General features: G+C 35.6%; 1 protein-coding gene across 2 annotated transcripts; it reads left to right on the top strand.

The window, feature by feature from the left end:
* Positions 1-4,498: 4,498 nt before the first annotated feature.
* On the top strand, positions 4,499-8,712 carry LOC113715873 (protein ALP1-like). Of its 2 annotated transcripts, XM_072070211.1 has the most exons (7): positions 4,499-4,830; positions 6,150-6,217; positions 6,322-6,382; positions 6,858-6,944; positions 7,054-7,559; positions 7,642-7,867; positions 7,946-8,712. In XM_072070211.1, exons 5-7 carry the CDS (start codon positions 7,068-7,070, stop codon positions 8,500-8,502), a joined length of 1,275 nt encoding a protein of 424 aa, XP_071926312.1. In that variant the 5' UTR covers positions 4,499-4,830; positions 6,150-6,217; positions 6,322-6,382; positions 6,858-6,944; positions 7,054-7,067; the 3' UTR covers positions 8,503-8,712. The 2 variants fall into 2 exon arrangements, with proteins under 2 accessions (XP_071926312.1, XP_027095975.2); XM_027240174.2 differs by lacking the exons at positions 6,150-6,217; positions 6,322-6,382.
* Positions 8,713-22,212: the final 13,500 nt, after the last annotated feature.

Genomic DNA, 22,212 nt, shown 5'->3' with positions numbered 1-22,212 from the left:
TAACTTTAAATTTATGACATTTGGATTTACTATATGGATGCAAATCTAAATCTAAAGGGGGATATTGGAAGAGGCAAAATGTCTATTCAAAATCTAATTGGTACCAATTGTATTAATTGCGAGATCCAAGAATAATCTCTTGAAGAAGTCACGAGTATGTAAAAATGAGACTAAAAAATAAAATTTATAATGTATATATATAAGTATACATGATCCAAAAAAGGGCAATGCGACATAATGGGTTTGGTGGACGAAAACTCGTGACACAATTTTTCTTCATATAGAGAGGTAATAGCATGTTAAAGCTAAAAAATCATCCTCGCCCATTTTTCGTGTTCAAAAGGTAACTCTTCTAGTCTAAACAAGTAAATGGGTTCTCTAATTTCCTAATTCCTAAGTGAGATGTAATTCTAAGGGTGTGTTTGGTTTCCACAGAATTGGAGACTTAGAATTAGAATTGAAGCCCCAATTCCAAATCTTCGGTTTGGACGCTATCAATGCCAGAGAATTAGAATTCAATTCGAATTCTATGGGCCATCAATTCCACAAATTCAATTCTTTGGTAGGACCTAAGAATTACAATTCCAATTCCATAATTTCACCTCCTATTCGGGTTAGTACGCGGATCCTAGATGGATTAAATCAATGAAACGGGTCTCTATATAATCAACAAAAACATAACTAAAAATGAAAGTCCTCTCTCTATCTCTTGTCACAGACCAACCACCGTTTCTTTTGCAGCTCTTTCTCCTCCACATTTTCCTTCTCCGCCTCCTCCCATACTTCCTCCTCTGCCTCCACCTATACTTCCATTGCTGACGCCTTGTCTCTCCTCTTACTCATCTTTCTCCTCTGCCTTTTCCCAGCATTGAACATCTACTTTCATTTACGCATGTTAAGAGTGAAATTATAGGGTTTCTTTCTGTAAATTGGCTCAAATCCAGTGGCTATAAGTGATATGGGCTGCGCCATGCAAATTTCGTAGATAAACAAGGCTGACCATAGCCAGTACCAAGTTCACAAGGATACGGCTAAATCAGTTTGGTAGCCTCTACCGCTCCTCCATTGTTGCTGTAATCATTTTTATTCCTCTCATCCTTATTTTCTAGGCTCTCTCCTTCAGCTCTCCCGCTTTCCCCAAATTTCAAACACATTTAGGGCTTGTGAAAGGTAACTCGATCTTTGAAATTTTTTCAATTAATCATTGGTTATGGGCTTTATTACATAGCCTTTTTTTCATTGGATACATTGCAATGGTTTGTTTTGTTTTGTGAAGGTAAATTTGTCTAAATTTTTGCCAATCAAACAGCAATTTTTTTTATTTTCTGATATTTTGCTCTAGTATTTTTGGCTTCTAGATTTATGCTATTAATAAGGATTAAAAAAAAAAGCACAAGTTGATCGTTTGTTTCCTTTTTCTTATTTTGGGTTTGAGTTCAATTAGTTAAATCGAGTCCAAGTTTTAGCTTGTTGGAATATATAATGTTAGTTTAAAATCATATTGGTGATGAAGATGAAAGGGGTAATCTCGTATGTCTTCCTTAAAATGGTTTTTTGAGATCTATTAGAAGCTTTTGCATTGTGGAACCACAAATTGATATTGCATTTGGATTCTACACTGAAAGATGAGATATTTAGCTTTGTTGTGGTTCATGTCTGCTTCATATCCTGTATTTTGTGCAAGCAGTGTTCTAGTAAATTATCAATATTCTGCAATGTATATTATTTCTCCATCATCTAGATAAGATTAATGTCTCATATGATTTACGGAAACTTGTTCTTGTTTAATTCTTCTTGGTTTGAAGTACACTAAATTCTTGTGTTATGTAAATTTCAGCTGATTATCCATCGATAATTTTAAGGATGCAACTCCATTAGAGCTTCCCTCTAAATGAGACTCTACTAAATCTTTCCTTTTGATGAGACTCATAGAAGGCTTTAGAAGGATTCTGATGTTTCTCGTAGCCAATTAGTCTTGTTGCTAGAAAGAAAGCTTTGTCGGAACTTTTCTGTTTCTTTCTTTTGTTGCAGTGTGCTGGAAAATCCTTACCAGTAGAAGCTTTAAGTCACTAGAATAAGTTTAGGACATCTCCAAACTATTTTGTGCACATAAGTGATGATCTTAGCAACATCTCCAAATTGCTTTTGCAAAAAGGTTCCGTCCAAATAAGTCAGCATAAGTTCTTCATTTAACATATGTATGGATTTTTCTGGTGCATATTTGCCTCTCACTTTTAGTTCTATAATGCAGTTGGCTGTTGAATCTATTCTTAAGAACATGACATTGTGATGTTTTTCTGGTGCATATTTGCCTTAGATATGGCATCTGAAGCAACATCTCAGTCAAAAGGGAAAGACAAAGGGTATTTCACTTGGACTCCTGAAATGGATCATGTAATGGGCACCTGTTTTATTGACCAAATGAACCAAGGAAACAAATTTGATGGTAAATGTGCATGGAAAACAGTAGCCTACACCGCAGTAATGAATGCTTTATTCGATAAACTCAATATATCTGTGACAAAGGCTAATATTATATCTCGTTTCAAGACATGGGAGAGACACTATGACATCTTATACCCACTGCTCCAGTCCTGTAACTCTGGGTCTACGATAATATGGGACTACTCTAGAGGTAGAATTGATGTTCGTGATGAGGATGTATGGAATGCTCGAGTAAGTGAGAATCCAAAAATTCTTCCTTATAGAAAAAAAATTGTGGTTGAAAATTGGGAGGATATCTGTACACTGTTTTCACAAGATCATGCAAATGGAGAGGGTGCCCAAACTGTTTTTGAGGCTAATGTTGAGACTGAAGTTGAAGAGTCTACTAATTTAGAGGAATCATTTGAGACGGATTTACGATCTTTAGAAGATGAAGTTATGAATGCACTGCTAGCTCGACAACGGTCAAAATCAAAAGCTTCATCTTCAACAAATGATCGTGGCACAAAGAGAAAACTAATGAGCTCTCAAGTACTTTATAAAGTGTTGGGACGAATGGCAGATTCACTGGATAAGTACTTAAATTCAGAATGCTCAAAAGTTACAACAAAAATGGTGGAAGACGAGTTATCTAAAATTGAATTGGATAGATTTCAATTGTTGAAGGGTATTGACTTACTTATAAATGGCAGGACAAAGTATGACACTTTTTCTGGTCTCGGAGATGACTTAAAAAAGGATTGGCTATTGATGCACATTGGTAATTGATTTTTTTTTTGGGTAATCTCCAGTTGAAGTTGTTTTTGTAGAAGAAGTTGAGCTGATTGCTGGAAGCCCAAGTAGAGCAAGTAGAAGTTGTTACTACTCCATCATGTATCCATGACTTTTTAAATTCTGATGAATTCTTTGTTTTTTATGTAATGGATCAAAACAAGATTATAGAAAGATTCGAGGGAGTATTTCAGCTATTTTCTATCTGTTTTTGAGATGATAAGAATGGAACATTGGATCTTTTGTCTGATGAAATAGCATTTTAGATATTGAGATTAACATAGCTGCCTGTGTTGATGCCCTAACTTGTCCTTTAGCTGCATGAACCTTTGCATTCTTTCTCAAATAGTACGTTTGTAAAACAATTGACAAGGTGGATGTTTGAACTTTGAATGAGTATATGTGGATGTGGCATGCCTCCAAATGCTGCACTGCCCTACATGAAGGGTGATAAAATAAGCTTTGGCAGTGCTTCGTCTTTTTCATGCAGTCAGTGGCTCCTTTACTAGCCATTGGATCCTTATTTTTTTGAATTACTGCTTGCAGTCCGCAATAAAAAAAATAGTGTCCAGTATAACTCTGGCATGTTGGATTTTATTTTCTTTTTGGTCCTTCCACCTTTCTCCACATCCTTTTCCACCATCAACTGTTAGATTCAGAATTTGAATAGTAAACTGAATTTATTTGTTGAGAATGTTAATTAAATTGTTTTACAAACGTACTATTTGAGTTAATTAGTGACTAATTCACTATCTAGTATTCTACCATGTTTTAAGAAATATGCTAGTGTCATTGGGGATTTACTTTTAAGGGGGTGAGGTCCAGTTTTGGTTGGATGCCAATATCTATACCATAATTGAACAAAAGAAGGCAGTCAATATGACACGTCTCGTTAATGTTGTGTTTAGCACAATCTAAGTCTGGAAATGTTCACCAAAGAAATTGATATGAGAGTGGGAAAAAATAAATTATTAAAGGCACAAATTGGTACTTTCTTTTAAATCTTTAGTAAAAATTAGCTAAATGTAAGAAAAAAAGAAATTAGTATATAAAAAAGAAAAAAAAAAGAAAAATTTTATGTAAGCAAATGTTTCATGAAAACAATTCTAATTCCTAATGAATTCTTCTCTCATACAAACAAAGAATTTGGAATTTCAAATAAATTCCATATCAATTCTATGCATTTCCCAAACGAAAGAATTGAGGGTATGTTTGGTTTCCCATGGAATTGAGATTTAGAATTGGAATTGGGGCCCCAATTCCAAATCTGTTGTTTGGATACTGCTTCCGTCAAAGAATTAGAATTGAATCTGAATTCTATAGGGGTCCAATTCCATGATTTGAATTCTTTATTGGACCAAAAGAATTCTAATTCCAATTCCACAACTAAACCCTGCGAAACGGGTCTACACGCGGATCTTGTGGGTAAAAAATTAAAATCGGGTCAACTAGGTAAGCAGCCCTCTCTCTCGATCACTTTTCCTCAACCGCAACTGCTTCTGCTCTGCGTCATCGCCTTCACCTCCACCCTAACATTTTGCCTCTTCCACCACCGTCTCCGGCATCGCTTTTTGCTTCTCCAGCTATCCCTTACCAATCGCAAGACTGCTCCGAGTAAGTTGAGCTAATTCTTCCAGGATTCAGATAGTCACTTTAAGCAGTAGCCATTATTTGCAAATGTTTAAAAGATTAAAAGCATGACGTTTTTAACTGAAATTCACCCTATACGAAGTTGAGTGTTAAGAAGGAAAGAGGGATAATCTGATCATCCTTTGAATCTTCTATGTGATGCAAGTCTTTCATCCTTGAAATAGTTATAGATGTTTGCAAGGTAGTGAAAAATGCAGGCTGACTTGGTAACTTGGCTCGAGTTATACTTTTGCTGGCCAAATCGTCAGTGTTTCACATTAGAGTGGTTGTGATGATTTTCTTTGTTGTTTTGAGGAGAAATTTCACAATTTTTATTCCAGTAATTGAATGGTTTCCAACTGATTTGACCTTGATTTATGGAAGTAAAGATGAGAGTCTAATAAGATCCAGTAATATGATAAATACTACCATGACAACAAAGATTCGGATTTGCAGGTTTTAGATGATATTTTTGCCTCACGGATGCAACAATTGCTCGGGAATGCACTACAACAAAAAGACGTGGAACCCCATATGAAAAATGATTTTCAGGGGATTTTTTTAAAGTTATAAAATATTTTAATCGATTTGGACATAAAAATTTTGGGTGTGAAATGATAGAATTAGAATGAAATCTGGAGGAATTTGGGATCTCAAAGCCATGCTCCTAAGATTGATACGTACTAGGTTGTTGCCCAGGGATACTAATGACAACCTTTTCAGATTGGAAGGCTTAGTTATGACTGTAAAGAATGAATCAATTGAAAATCCCTGGGACAGAGTTCTCTGAGGTATGGAAAAGTTTGCAGTAGATGGTTATACAACAAAGTTCAGTTTATCTTAACTGTAAAAATTAATATAATAATCACTTTAAAAAATTAAGTGGGTTTTTCACTGTCGCTCTAGTATGTTTTTCACTGCATTCCACATCTTCCACCATTGGTACTCTTGGTGATAGTGTACTTATGTCCAGAGTACCCCATTGATCAGAGAGCACTCTGCAGAAATCATCTAATTCCTGCATCTTCGGACAGCTATTGCTGCTAGAGAAAAAGGGATTGACAAAAGGGGCTTTAGGCAGCTTTTGATACCTTCCAAAGAGATGTCAGATGCTCTTCTCTGTCTATTATCCCACTGAATAGCTGTTTTTTATACATTGTATGGAGAAAAAAATTATGTTCCATGGTCAATATCTTGATTTTATATGGGCTACTTGTCAATAAGTTGCAATTTCAACTTCTGTCCATCCTAAGGATCTTATAATTCCATATGGTCATCACGTTACTCTTGTCTATATGTTTCAGCTTCAACTTCTATCCAACGGTTTCAGATTGCTCAAAGTAGGTGGATCTCTTGTGTACAGCACTTGCAGGTGCATATTCCCGTATTTCTCAGTAAATTACAATGCCTTGTATCTTGTGTCTGGGTAAAGATGTACAACTAATTAGTATACTTTTTCGTTTTATGATGGAACAGTTTAACTGTTCCCAGAATGAAGGTGTGGTCGAGAAATTCCTTTCTCAAAACAAATCTGCTGGTAAGCCTTCTAGTGCAGTTTTTGATGCTCTTGCTTAACATATTATTCTGGCTTGAGAAAGTGTTAGTACTCTGGTCAATGAAAATTTGAAGCGCTTATTCTTCTTGTTATAGCTTTAGTATATCTGCTAGTAGTTGGTTCATGTGTTGTTATATTACTGAACGACCAGATTAGATTCTTTAACTTCTGTATGTGATAAAGATAATCAAATCAAGTTAATCCATTACAGAGTTTGTAGAAATGATAGAAATTGATGGGACAATGTTGATTGTTGGAGGTGCTAGTTGTAGAGTTTTAAAATGGGTGCCAGACTTTTCATTTTTCTTGTCAAACTGAGGTGTGAATCTTGAGTTATGGCATCATCCGAATTCTAGACTAGAAGCCGAGTATCCAGAAGCTGGTTTAGTTACTGTGAATCACTTGGGTCTCATTTTAATCACCATTGTGACATCTAATTATGCCCTTGGTTTTACAGGCTTGCTGGAGATAGATTGTGCAAGAACGTGGCCTTATAAGAGCGGGCAGATACCTAAAACTTTGCGCTTTGATCCTAATACATCATGTACGAGTTTTCCAATAGCTAATTTGGTCTTTTGAATTAATAGCTAGTTTGGCATGATTTGGTCTTTTGACTTACCTTTTCTTATTGTTGTCATGATTTTGAATTGCAGAATTGGATATTGACATGGATAAAGAAGGAGACGAGCAAAAAGCAAAAAAGAGAAAAGTGGTAGTTGCAAATTATATGGTAACAATAGCTACATTAGTAGTTTGGTGGCATGAGAAACATATAGTAAAGGAGCCTTACTTGGACTTTAAAGTAGCACGTGAAATATATCTAAGGCGTCTTTACTATGGAAACAATAGAGTTTGTGTAGAGCAACTTAGACTCAATAAACATTGTTTTACTGTTTTATGTACAAATTTAAGAGAGCATTGTGGGTTGATGGATACTAGAAATATTACTGTTGAAGAGGCAATTGCAATGTTTCTCTATGTTCTTGCTCATAATTTTAAGAATCGCACTGTCAATTTTAATTTCATAAGATCAGGTGAGACAGTTAGTCGATACTTTAATATAGTTCTACGTGCTATCATAAAATTGGGGAGACACTATCTTATCCAGCCTGAATCGGAAATGGAAGGTTACGAGCATGAAAAGTGGGAATGGTTTCAGGTAATCAATATTTTTTGATGTTTATTAATGAAGATAATATTTACAAGATTCATCAACTTATGATATTTTGTTTATAATACAGGATTCTCTTGGAGCGTTAGACGGTACTTATGTTAAAGTACATGTTCTTCTTAGAGATCAAGGAAGATATAGGAATAGGAAGAATGAGATAGCAACAAATGTTTTAGGTGTATGCTCCCGTGACATGAGATTTACATATGTATTGCCTGGATGGGAAGGTTCTGCAGCAGATGGTAGAGTTCTACGGGATGCGTTAGTTAGATCAGATCCATTAATTGTTCCCAAGGGTATGTGACAATTAGATATCAAGTGTTTTTTTTTCTTTTAACTATAAATGAGTAATAATTTGTTGTCTAACATTACAGGCAAGTACTTTCTTGTTGATGCGGGTTATGCAAATAGCTCCGGTTTCTTAGCTCCATATAGGGGAGTTAGATATCATCTTAGCGAGTGGTCTGCTAGTGGGAGCAAGCCTCAAAATTTTAAAGAGTTATTCAACCTTCGACATTCAATTGCTCGAAATGTGATTGAAAGGACATTTGGTTTGTTCAAGAAGCGGTGGGCCATTTTGAGAGATGCATCTTTTTTTGATGTTAAGACTCATGTCATGATAATTAATGCATGTGCCATCCTTCATAACCTTATTCGAGTAGAACAACCAAATGACCCTTACTTGGATGAAGTTGATGCTGAGATGCGAAGAGTACAACATGAGGTTGATGATGAAGATGAAATGGAAGATGAAGATGAGGAAAATGGAATGGAAGATGATGGTCCAAATAATGATGGTGGTGTAAATGATGTTAACGAGAATCGAATTCGAACAGTACAACCAACTAGCGAGTGGACACAATTTAGGAATGCTTTAGCACGAGCAATGTTTATTGACTATCAAATTAGACAAGGCCATCATGGAAGTTGAAATTTGATAGGAATTTATTCGAACTTAATTTCATATTAGAATGGCCATTTATTGAAAAATAGTAGCAATGTATAATTGTGCTTTTCTTTCTCTTTTTTTTTTTTTGGCTAAAAACACTTTGTTTGCGTATTCCTCTATTTCTTGTATTCCTATATTGAAATTTCTTGTAAGATACAAAACTCAAATATTTATAATAGGTACAAGTTATGACCTTCCTCCCAATTCATATCATAGAGTAGGCTTTTGATTTTCTAAAATTTAAAGTTCTTAACTTTAAAAACGTATCAAGGTTTTAACTCGATAAATATTAACTACTTTTTAAGTTAGAATATACAATTATTTTTTATTTAATATAATTTAATTTTTTTTAAAAAAAGAATTTTTTATTTTTGCAAAAAAGGAACTAATTTTTTTTCTTTTAAAGCTTTATTAACAATTAGTTAAATGCAAGAAAAAATAAATTATTAAAGGTACTAATTGGTTTTTTCCTTAAAGCTTTAGTAACAATTAGCTAAATGTTAAAAAATTATTATATAGTAAAAAAAAGAAATTTTTTATGTAAGAAAATATTAGTTGGAAACAATTCTAATTCCTAATGAATTCTTCTCCCATACAAACAAAGAATTTGGAATTTCAAATAAATTCCGTATCAATTCTATGCATTTCCCAAACGAAAGAATTGAAATGACTTGGAATTCCAATTCATAGAATTCCAATTCTATAGAATTTCAATTCTAATTCAATTCTAATTCTGTAGAACCAAACGTACCCTGAAATGACTTGGAATTCCAATTCATAGAATTCCAATTCTATAGAATTTCAATTCTAATTCAATTCTAATTCTGTAGAACCAAACCTACCCTAAATGTAATAGATGAAACACATATGGGGTAAGGGAATAAAATAGGGAAAAATAACATGCAAATGAAAAAAGATCCAAAAAATAGAAAAATATGCATGAAATGGAATGAGAGCACACAATACATGGATCTATCGCATGATGGGACCTACAGATCTAGTATTGCATTAGTCCATTTTTACAAGCCTCCGCTAGTATTGACTAGTAAAAAAATAGAGAGAAAAATCACAACTAGTGTTAGACTAGTGTGGTGACATCATGCATTTATTATTCATGATAATAATGCATAATTAAAACAAATAAACACATACGAGCACATAGAGCACATAACATATAAGCATAATATCTAGATATAAAATCCTAAGGAAAGCAAGTAAAAGCACAAAGCATATAATCCACATAAACACACCACAATCCTATTTATTACATTGGGAAACCTAATTACAAAGGTAAAATGAGGAGATATAAGAAAATAAACCTATCTAACATATCTATTATAGTTGTCTATCTAATTATAATTTTTTACGAAAAGAAAAACATAACCTATCCATTACATCTTGAGTATTCAAATATTCTCCATATAGTTATAAAATTTAAATTAAAAAGTGAATAGAAACTTAAAATAAATAAATAAAAGAAAACACATAAAAACATATAATAGAAGCATGTAAGAGCACACAATTAGAATTTAATACGGGTGCCTCCCTTTTGATGTAGTTACTAAATAAGGGAACATTAACCTATTTATGTTCAAGAATTAACAAAAAATATCAAGGCACCTATTTAATTGGAAACACCTTAAAAGATAACATAAAAATGTACTAAATTCACCTTATCATGCCAAAAATGTAACTAAACATAAAAACACCCAAGATTGCAAGTTAAATGCATTTAAGAAAAGCATAATTAGCGATTAACAAAATGAAACAATTAGAACAAAAAAATCAAAAAAACTGCTAGGGATGAAATTGCAAAAAATTAGAAAGTTTTTAGGTCAAATACAGTTTTAGAAACAATTAGGGCTCAACACTAAATAAAAAATTTATAGGCCAAAATGAAATTAAAATAAGGATCTAAATCAAAGAAACCTAAAGGTTTTTAGCCACAAAAGAATTACACAAAAGCTTAGGGGCTGAAATGCAAAATTGGATTTCCGATTTAAGGAAATACAAAGAAAATTGAATTTTGGGCCATTTTAAATGATTGGATCACAGTACTTTGGCCCAAGAGAAAAAGTGCAATTTGGCCCATGTAAAATAAATTCGCTTAACTAAAAACCCAAGTCGGCTAGAAATAACAAATGTTTCGAATTTTATCTACAAAACCCAACACTAAACTCAACAAAAATAAAACATAAGCCATTATTTTTTCCTTTTTCTCCTTTTTTTCTTTTATTTTTCTCCTTCTTCTTCATCACCTTTGGCCAGCTAAAACTCTAGCCATCAGCGCCCATGGCAGATGCCGTCTGTTGACAGTGGCGCCATCGCCAAACCATCACCAAGTGATTTTTTCAATCACTAAAATATATTTCTCTACTGAAATTTTCATGTAGAATCCATTTTCAACTTTAGTTTTTCACAAAAACGCACAAAAAGGGGTAAAATTGCTGATTTACAGTCAGGTATCAATTTCTGCAACCTATCCAAAAATATCAACAAAGTCCATAAAAGTTATAGCAAAACAACCTTTTTAGTTGCTTAACCGAATCATAGTTCTAATTTAACAAGAAAAAAGCAATATATGAAACTATAGGACTAACAGCAACCCACTTAAAAAACACTTTTCAGTTGACACGTGCATGATCATCAAGATTTCCAAACAAGAAATCATCACTATGTTGTATGCTAACTTGACCAATCTATTCTTAAATAAAACAGACACAATCCCATTAAAAAACCAAATTTCCATTCGAGAAACATGAAAGGACTAAAAGAAATAAAATAACAGCCATTTAAAAGTTAGGGTAAAATGCCCCAATAACCCTCAAACTATGAGAATATTCAACCTTTAGCCCTCAAACTATTAATTGATAAGTTTTAACTCTCTAACTAATTAAATTATATAATTCTAGCATTTCTGTCAACTTGAGTCATTATGTTTAACAGAGATAAAGAATTCATGAGATGCTAGTGGCCATCAAACTATTACAAAGTTTAACTTTGGACTCTCCAATTATTAACTAATGATTTCTACCCATTCAACTAATTAAAACATATAATTCTACCCTTTCCATTAACTTGAGTTATTATATCTAACAAGAACATCTATTGATAAAGAATTTGGGATGTGCCCAACGGAGTTTTTGACAAATTAAGAGGATTTAGATATAGTGACGTAAAGTTTGGAGGAATCTCACCGGAGAATTAATTATTTCAGAGATTTAGAAAGTTCAAACTTGGAAGTGAACCAAGACTTGTTGGAATATTCCCAAAAAATGAATTGTATGCCAGATTTATGTCATTAAGAGAAGTACATGAACCTTATTGTTTATCTTAAGATGTAAGAGAAGTACATGAGCCATTGGTGCCAGATTTATGTCATTAAGATGTAAGATAAACAAGGGAGATGTGGGATGGCGCCCACGAAAAAGAAAAAAAATAGGGTAAATAAGACTGTACATGCACGTATGAAATGCTTCTTATTTTTGAGGGGAGGGATCAAGAACCAATGGCTTGTTTATCTTATCATAGACAAAAAAGCAAATATAATTGTCCAATCCTTATTGTTCTGAGTCCTATATCTCTTCCTATTCTCCAGCCATTCTTATATTTTACAATTATATAGGTTTCTGGCCCAACATATTTTAGTGTTGTTCATAAATTCCTGTTGAATTTGTTCATGAGCAACGCATTTTTGGTGTACATAAAAAATGTAAGACAACATTATATGGTGATATATCATTTTCAAACAAATGACATTACCATTGCTGTCCAATTAGTCAGCATAACAAAACATGACTCTTTGTCATTTAGCAACTAAGTTAAAATTATGGCTTCTCTTCATTGCTTAATAAAATTATAACAAATAATCACAAAGATTTTGGTGCAACTTTACGTAATTTTTGATATTTAATGTACCAATTTGAATAATTACACATTTGTGGGCAAACCTAAAAATTACACCGCGCGACCACTTCAATGCTAGAATTTCTAGAGGTAGATCTTTCCCTTGAAGTTAGGTAGTTTTGAAAATTTCTCTAAGGAAGACTTGTGCCGGCTTAAAAGACACAACAATTTGAGTGATTGACTTGGTGTGACAGTATCCCGTTTTAATCTAAATATCGTGCAAAAAAAAGTTTCAATTCAACTGATAAAACTTAGTTCAAACGTTCCTTACACTACCCACTAATTAATGTACTGACCACTCTCCAACAATAGGTCCTTGATCAGTAATGACAAATGACAGGTTGTCGAAGCCTGTGCAATAATAAAACCTGCTCAAACTAAAAGTAATTTCTGCAGATAGCGGTGAGCAGGGTCGAATCCACAGAGGCTGGGAGTAATTGTTTCTTTTCAAGTTCACAGTGACAAGGGGGTATTTTTATATCAGGGGTGACAATTTAAGCAATTCAACTAAAAGTACAATAATAAGAATAAAATAGCCAACTAGAAATTAAATAACAATTTACTAAAATCAAAGGATCTAGCCAAGGAATAACTTCAGCAATGGTTCACCTAATTGATCATCGAAACAAAGGCAATTCCAATTATTTACTAATAAATAGGTTATAACTGCCAAACAAGCGATGACAGTCAACCCCTCCTTACTGTGTCGGTGATTAAGGTACGCCTGTTAATTACTGCTCTAATTGAGAAATAATCTTAGGTACGCCCATAAGATTTAATTCCCCAATTGCTTTACGTATTAGAGGAGCCCTATTCTAACCAAATAACACACTACCAGGGTTATTTTAGGTTAGCCCGCGTATTCCCCTGACACAAACCCAATCATGCCAGTTGTCACTATTTTGAGACAATTAAACAATTACGGATTCAACGTCCCAATTGACAATAGATTATCAAATTAACTAATTATCCGGATTCAAGACAATCAATTAATTAAACAATCATAAGTACTGCAACCAAGGAATATGCGAATACCAATAAATAGAGAAAAAGATAAAATTAAATCGATCTCACAATTTTAGATGACCCAAAGCCTCCGTTGCTCCTTGACTAGAGTGGAGAAATTAATTCATGTTTAATGAGAACAAAACGTACGAAACTGAAGCAAAAGTTGCGGCCATCTTTTGTGTTTGGGAGAAAAGCCACGGGAAAATCATTCAATTGCACCATATTGCTCCTGACATCCCAGGAGACAAAAACTACTAAGAAGCCTCCAAGGAAACACATTAAAAACTAAGCTTCAGTAGTGCCCAAAAGAAAAGTCAAAGCTGAAACTACTAAGTAGTCCTGCCATGCGTGAGAAAGAAAAAACCAAAGGAACACTAAGCTAATGGAGATAATGATCCCCGCTACTCAATCCAATTCCTATCTAATGGTCTTCCCTTGTGCGGCGGCTCTCTCCCGAGAGGGAGAAGAAGACTAGCCCTACGTTCCTTTTTCTTCTTTTTTTATACTGTCTTCCGCCCTCATCAGCAATTACCAAGATGGGAACAAATTTTCCTTTGCCAACTATGCCCCTCGGATAAGCTCTATGACTTGGACTTTTTTTCTGTCAAATTGGCATTTGTTATCATATTTTCATTCTACTCCCTGAAATAAATGCAAAACACTAAAAGTGAGTAGAATTTAACAATTAATTCACCTTGGGTCAGGTAATATGGGAAATTAACAATAAAATAAATGATAAAATTGCAACCTATCAATTCCCCCTACATCTAAACCATGCTTGTTCTCAAGCATGAGAACAGCAAACAAACACCAATATTTGATAGTGGCTATTGCTCTATCCACTAAATTGCCAAGATACCAAAAATAATAATAATCAAGCATCAATGGTCAAATCCAAGAAACATCACTCCGATTAGCTTCTAAACCATAAACTCCTCTAATTTCAGGTTAACTAATCTAAGAAAAAAGAATGATACACAACATTTATCAGCAAATGGTCCAACTATTAACCAAAATCTTAACATTAAATTCATAAATCGGCAAGCTGACTTTTATTATACACTAACACAATTTTCACTTTTTTATTACATTTTTTCTACTTTTCTCTTTTGCTTTTTTTTTTTTTTTTGCTTTTTCAATAGTAACAAAAGACTTAGTCACTAGCCATTGGAGCCTTTTGACGCGAACTCCGATATTTGTCAGATGAAAGAGCCCGGTTACTCAGCTTCTATCGCCACATGACCACGTACTCATAGCAATTACTATTTTTTGACGCGAGAATCAACAGTTTTAGGTGCAGATCCTCGGTTACTCAGTAGTAAAGACTAGCGGAGTACAGTCAACTCTTATTCACAGCTAATAACACAAAAACTCAATATAAAACAAAAATCAAAAGAAAATTTGCAGCCGCTAGCCTCAAATTTAAATATGGAGAACTAAGGTTAATAACCAGACCAATTCACATGAAAATGCCAATAGTCATTCCCAATGCTTAGAAAAGTTAACCAAAAATTATAAGAGTAAAACAATCACCGATATTCACCAAAGAGATGTTTTTGGACTCAACCACATCAACTCAATACGCTTTTATTATTAAAACTTGGCAAAAGTAGAAATAGAGGCAACAATCCAACATCAAACCTTGGCATCCACAGGAGAGCTAGACAGATAAATGACAAAAAATAAGCGAAAACTAGACAAATAACAAACTAAAAATAAAAGAAAAATATCTGAAACTAAGAACTAGAAAAACTAACACCATAACTGCTCCCCCCCACACTGAAATCCTACATTGTCCTCAATAGAGGTCATAAAGCAGAGAAAGCAAACAGGATAACAAAACTTCCCTTAATACGTGATGGAAGGTCTCGAGCAGCTATGGAAAAGATGGGAACGGTGGAGTGAAAATAGTGCTACGGTAGTTTGTAGCAGTGAAGGATTGCAGAGAGAATGAGAGCTCCGGTGTACGTCTTAGTCCAAGCGACAGTAGTGGCAATGAGCGGGGTGGAGGTGGTGGAGGTTGGGAGGTCCTAGACCTAGAAGAGGAGCTGGGTCTCACCATGGTCACCACTGAACAACCAACTCAATAAAGAAAATAGAAATTCCAAAATCCAACAGAGTGCAACAGAGAACTAGAATTTCACTGAATAAATGAGTCAACAAAGCCAATAAAACCAGTAATCACTCGACAATGATAATGTCGCCCAAGTTAACAATGAAACGTGCACTTTATCTAACTATCAAACCAACAAATCCCCAGACAATGCAGCAGTTTCAATCAATGGCAGAGGACGTCAAACAATGTGCTTGAACGCATTCAATTCCAATGAATATGCCAATCAAACAAACTAGGAACAGTAATAATGCCTAAACAAATCAACGAATCTCACAAATGAACTCAATTCTATCCAAAATTACAACAAATATCTCCAAGAATTCAGCAAGTCCGGTAATAGCGGGTCATAATTTTAGGCAATAACAACTCAGTCACAAGTTCTGAGCTTTCAATCAGGCAGCCAACCAAAGAAAATGAATAAATGTTAGGCAAACTATCACAACCAGTACCACTGGTGTCCACACAGGTAAAAACAATTCAAACATGCAGTCCAAATGACTGAGACATCCCAACCAACACCACCAGAGATTAGAAGAAGCCAAATTGGGAATCAATTTGCAAAGAACTCCCAAATCAACCCCAACTAGCTCCCAAATAAATTAACTATCAGAGATGCTCCCAAATACCCGCCCCAAAGATGCAATAGAAACCCCCAAACAATTCAACACGGGAAAGAGAAAATCAAGCAAGGCACCTCCTGTTTTTAACCATCAAGAAACCAAGGAAAAAGACACAAATTCCAGCAATTTAGGATCCAGAAAAGTACTAATCGAGGAAGAGACTTCAATACCTCCACCTGTCAAAATTGACAGGTGGTGACGGCGCAGCAAAGGAAAAGCGGAGAGATGGCAGGTGAGGCGTGCGGCCTTGGTCTGGTGGTTCGTTGGGTGAGCTCAAATGTACAGCGAAACGGCGGTGGAGGCTGCTAAGGTGCTGGTGAAGGAGACGGCGCCTAGCTGCGACGCGCGACGGAGGGTGGTGGGTTGCTCGCCACGGTGGAGCTTGGGGCTGGCGGCGTGCGAAGTGGACGGCTGATGGCGCGGGTGGAGATGGAGCGCAAGGTGCGCAGCGGCGACGAGGTGCAACGGGCCACGTGCGCGTGGCCTTCGTGCAGAGTCGTGGACAGTCGTGCGTCGCAGCGGGCAGGAGTGGGAGGCGGCGGACGGAAACGGCAGCGTGCGCAGAGGAAAAGAAAGAATGGGAGAACAGGGGCAGCGGGGAAGAAAGAAAGAAGAAAGAAAGAAGAAGAAAGAAAGAAAGAAAAAGAAAGAAAAGAAAAGAAGGAAAATGAAAGAGTTTTTTTTTTTTTTTGGAAATTTAAGCTACGGTGAAAAGGAAAAAAAAATTTTAATTTTTAAGAAAAATTTTTTTTTTAATTAAATTGTTTTCTATAACAATTGCAAAACTCAACATTTAGCTCTCTGACGAAGGCACGGAATGAAAACGGGGGAACTCTCTAACCTTGAGCTCTTCATGGGTCATGACGCGGGTCCGTCATGAGGGCAGGAACCCCTTCTGACGATTCTGACCGTGAGCTCTCCAGACGTCATGATGCGGGTGCGTCATGACAGAAAGACACCTACAAATCATCAAAAATGAAAATTGAAACCCAAAATCAGTCAAATTCAAGGAAAAATATATTTAAACTAACGAAAAAAATGAACAAATAACTAAAAGAAATTGGGTTGCCTCCCAATGAGCACCTTTCTTTAATGTCTTTGGCTAGACATTATCATGTTTTGTTCATGGAGGATAAAATCTTGTAGCTCGTCTTAATGTTTCATCTTCTTTATCGTCCTGATAACCCTCATAAATAGAGTGATCCTTGAGCACACGAGCTACAGTCTTCCCTGGACTAGTAAATGGCGCCAAACAAGTCAACGATAAGTTGAATTCTCCATTCTCTCCTCCCTCACTTGCATTTATTGGTTCAAGATATCTTGTCATCGCCACTCTTAATTTATTCCTGTCATGAAATTCAAAATTTTCTGGTATAATAAAGTCAATTTCATTAACAGGAATTGAAGAATAAGAGTCAGGAGAATATTGATGAAGGAATAGAGAAGATGTCACCGCATTTGGAGATTGTTCACTGGATTCATTCACTTGAACGAGTTGATCCTGGAATCTCATTTCTTGCACTTCAACTTCCTTTTCAACTGCATCTTTAAATCCGTTTTCTTGAAACTCTTGCAGTTCCATGTCATTTGGCCGGACAATTGCACTCTCATCTTCCTCAAGGTTGATATTGGTTTGTGCGGGCAATTCTTCAAAGTGAGAAGCTAATCGCGCTATCCTGGATGTCAATTGATTCATTTGATCCTTCGGGTCGCGAAGGTTCGCTTGTGTCTCCTGATGAAATCGATATGTATTAGTAGCAAATAATTCAATCAATTCCTGAAGAGACATACCTGACATGGACGATAGTTGTTGAGACTCTTGCTGTTGAAAATCCATTGGCTCGGTCGCATAATCAAAATTGGAATCATCCCACCATCCTTGATCATACCCGTTTGAATAAGAGTCATACTGCGTTTGATATTGGGGTGGAAAATCTCCAAAAGTATCAATTGGAGCACTTAGATTATCTTGAAATGCGGGGCATGTGTCAGTTGAATAACCTGAGTCAAAATAAGTTCCACAATTTGCAACAGCCCATTGATCATTAGGAAAAACATGAGTCTCATAACCCCATTCAGGAACAAAGTCCAGTCTATCATCAAAATACGGAATGTTAGCAGTCATAAACTATAAAAAAAAATAAAAAAAATAAGAGAAAAAATAAATTAAAAAAAATAAAAACAAGATGAACTAAAAAAGAAACAAATTAATCTGGCACCAGTCCCCGGCAACGGCGCCAAAAATTGACAGGTTGTCGAAGCCTGTGCAATAATAAAACCTGCTCAAACTAAAAGTAATTTCTGTAGATAGCGGTGAGTAGGGTCGAATCCACAGGGACTGGGAGTAATTGCTTCTTTTCAAGTTCACAGTGACAAGGGGGTATTTTTTATATCAGGGGTGACAATTTAAACAATTCAACTAAAAGTAAAATAATAAGAATAAAATAGCCAATTAGAAATTAAATAACAATTTACTAAAATCAAAGGATCTAGCCAAGGAATAACTTCAGCAATGGTTCACCTAATTGATCATCGAAATAAAGGCAATTCCAATTATTTACTAATAAATAGGTTATAACTGCCAAACAAGCGATGACAATCAACCCCTCCTTACTGTGTCGGTGATTAAGGTACGCCCGTTAATCACTGCTCTAATTGAGAAATAATCTTAGGTACGCCCATAAGATTTAATTCCCCAATTGCCTTACGTATTAGAGGAGCCCTATTCTAACCAAATAACACACTACCAGGGTTATTTTAGGTTAGCCCGCGTATTCTCCTGACACAAACCCAATCATGCCAGTTGCCACTATTTTGAGACAATTAAACAATTACAGATTCAACGTCCCAATTGACAATAGATTATCAAATTAACTAATTATCCGGATCCAAGACAATCAATTAATTAAACAATCATAAGTACTGCAACCAAGGGATATGCGAATACCAATAAATAGAGAAAAAGATAAAATTAAATCGATCTCACAATTTTAGATGACCCAAAGCCTCCGTTGCTCCTTGACTAGAGTGGAAAAATTAATTCATGTTTAATGAGAACAAAACGTATGAAACTGAAGCAAAAGCTACGGCCATCTTTTGTGTTTGGGAGAAAAGCCACTGGAAAATCATTCAATTGCACCTAATTGCTCCTGACATCCCAGGAGACAAAAACTACTAAGAAGCCTCCAAGGAAACACATTAAAAACTAAGCTTCAGTAGTGCCCAAAAGAAAAGTCAAAGCTGAAACTACTAAGCAGTCCTGCCATGCGTGAGAAAGAAAAAACCAAAGGAACACTAAGCTAATGGAGATAATGATCCCCCGCTACTCAATCCAATTCCTATCTAATGGTCTTCCCTTGTGCGGCGGCTCTCTCCCGAGAGAGAGAAGAAGACTAGCCCTGCGTTCCTTTTTCTTCTTTTTTTATACTGTCTTCCGCACTCATCAGTAATTACCAAGATGGGAACAAATTTTCCTTTGCCAACTATGCCCCTCGGATAAGCTCTATGACTTGGACTCTTTTTTCTGTCAAATTGGCATTTGTTATCATATTTTCATTCTACTCCCTGAAATAAATGCAAAACACTAAAAGTGAGTAGAATTTAACAATTAATTCACCTTGGGTCAGGTAATAGGGGAAATTAATAATAAAATAAATGATAAAATAGCAACCTATCAACAAAGCATGGAATTTTTGCCCGTCCTCACTTTTTCACTCTCGCCGGTATCAAAGACTTTCCGTTACTTTCTTGATTAGGACTGTCAATGGACCAGGTTTGGACATGAACTCAGTTCAAACTCGATAGTTTATTCCTAGTATGAATTGAGAAATAATTTCGTTATCTATATTCGACCCGTTTACGATTTTAATTCGACCCGCTACTAATTAATTTGTTTCTTTTTTATTTCATCTTATTTTCATGTCTATTTTTCCTCTTTTTTTTTAACTAGTTTATGGCTACTAATCTTCTGTATTTTGGTGATGAACTGGATTTTATTTCTAAAATGGGTTATGAGACTCATGCTTTTTCTAATGATCAATTGGCTGTTGCAAATTGTGAAAGTTATTTTGCCTCAGATCATTCAACTGACATATACCCCACATTTCAAAATGGTCTGAGTGCTCCAATCGACACTTTTGGAGATTTTTCACCTCAATATCAAATGTGGTATGACCCTTATTCAAACGGGTATGATCAAGGATGGTGGAACAACTCCAACTTTAATTATACGCCAGAGCCAATCGATTTTCAACATCAATATCAACAGCAATAGCCATCATCCATGTCAGGTATATTTTTTGAAGAAATGGTTGAATTAATAGCTACCAACGCATATCAATTTCAACAGGAGACATAAAGGATGATTAAAAGGATGGAAGATGGAAGGCGTGAATTGGCATCTACAATGACCAAATTGATTTCTCCAATTTATGAAGAATTGCCCTCACATACCAACATCGATCTTAAAGAAGATGAAAATACAATTATCCTGACAAATGACACGAAACTGCAAGAGTCTCAAGAAGAAAAATCTAAAGATGCATTTAAAAAGAGAATTGAAATACAAGAAATGGAACCCCAATATCAAATTGTTCAAATGAATGAATCCAGTGAACAATCTCCAAATGCGGAGACATCTCCTCCATTCATTAATCAATATTCTCCTTACTCTTATTCTTTAATTCCTATTAGTGAGATTGACTTTATTATACCAGAAGATTTTGAATTTCATGACAGGAATAAGTTAAGAGTCACAATGGCAAAATATCTCGAACCAATACATGCTTGTGATGGAGGAGTGAGTGAAGAATTAGGTCATTACTTGCTTGTTTGGTGCCATCTACAAATCCATGAAAAACCGTACCTCGTGTGCTCAATGATTACTCTATTTACGAGGGTTATCAGGACTATACAGAGAATGAAGTATTGAAATGAGCCACAAGATTTTATCCTCCGTAAATAAACAGGGCAATGTCTAGCAAAAAACGTTAAAGAGAGGCGCTGCTTGAGAGGCAAACCAAGGACTAAACTCTTTGTTATTACTATCTTTCATTTTTCTCTTTAATTCTATATATTTTTTTATTTACTATTATTATTATTTTTATTATGTCTCATTCCCAATGCTTTATTGGTGTTATGCAGAAGACTATGACTTCCAAGGCGTGCCCACGTTTCGCTGAAAATTTAATGGGTACTGTTACAAAGAATGGGCAGCCGACTTATGCTTCTTAAGTGTGGTAACGCCTCTCAACCACGGACCGCCGCCGCTACCGTGCGATGCAACACAACCCACGGCCATCTGCCGCCACCAAGCACCGCTACCCAGGCCGCCGCTGCTCGCCATTGCTGCCCACACTCCCTCGACGTCCATCCCCTCTGCATCCGGTGTACTTGGAAATTTTTAGTTCCGTGCCTTGGCGGATGCCCTTCGCAGGTTGGGTGAACAAGTTGATCATCTGCATGACCGTCTCACAGCCTTGCAACTCCATTCTTCTATTCGACACAAAATCTGGCAGTCTTCTTTGCCTATGTTGGATTTCAGTCGCCTCATCCTCTTCCCATATAGTACTTTCGCAGCGTCCTTTCAGCATTCAGGGAAATTCTAGCTTCTTTCTACTTGGTTTCTATTTTTTTTTTGCTATATTGAGGACAAAGTAGGCTTCAGGTGTGGGGGGGAGTAGTTGAAAATTGCTAGAATTTGATGCTATGACGATGATGATTGCAATTACTCTACAAGCATGAGCAGTGACATTATGTAGGTTAAATGTCTTGTCTTCATTATGTAGGTTAAATGTCTTGTCTTCTTGATAACGGAATTGAATGATGAATTTTGCAAGACTTGGCGATTAGTAACCATTTTGTGAGCTGTCGAGCCAATGAGCATTGCATTGATAACTGCTCTATTTTCTTTCATTGAGTGATACCACACATAATTTGATTGTTCTAGAACTTGCTTTGTTATGCATATATATCAAGACCACATTCTTGAATTTGATGCATTAAAATGATAAGGGCACTTAGGTTAACCATTTTGGACTTTCT

The sequence above is a fragment of the Coffea arabica genome, chromosome 11c (genome assembly GCF_036785885.1).
Source record: "Coffea arabica cultivar ET-39 chromosome 11c, Coffea Arabica ET-39 HiFi, whole genome shotgun sequence".
In the NCBI taxonomy this organism is placed as follows: Eukaryota; Viridiplantae; Streptophyta; class Magnoliopsida; order Gentianales; family Rubiaceae; genus Coffea; species Coffea arabica.
This window is presented reverse-complemented; position numbering and strand designations above follow the sequence as displayed.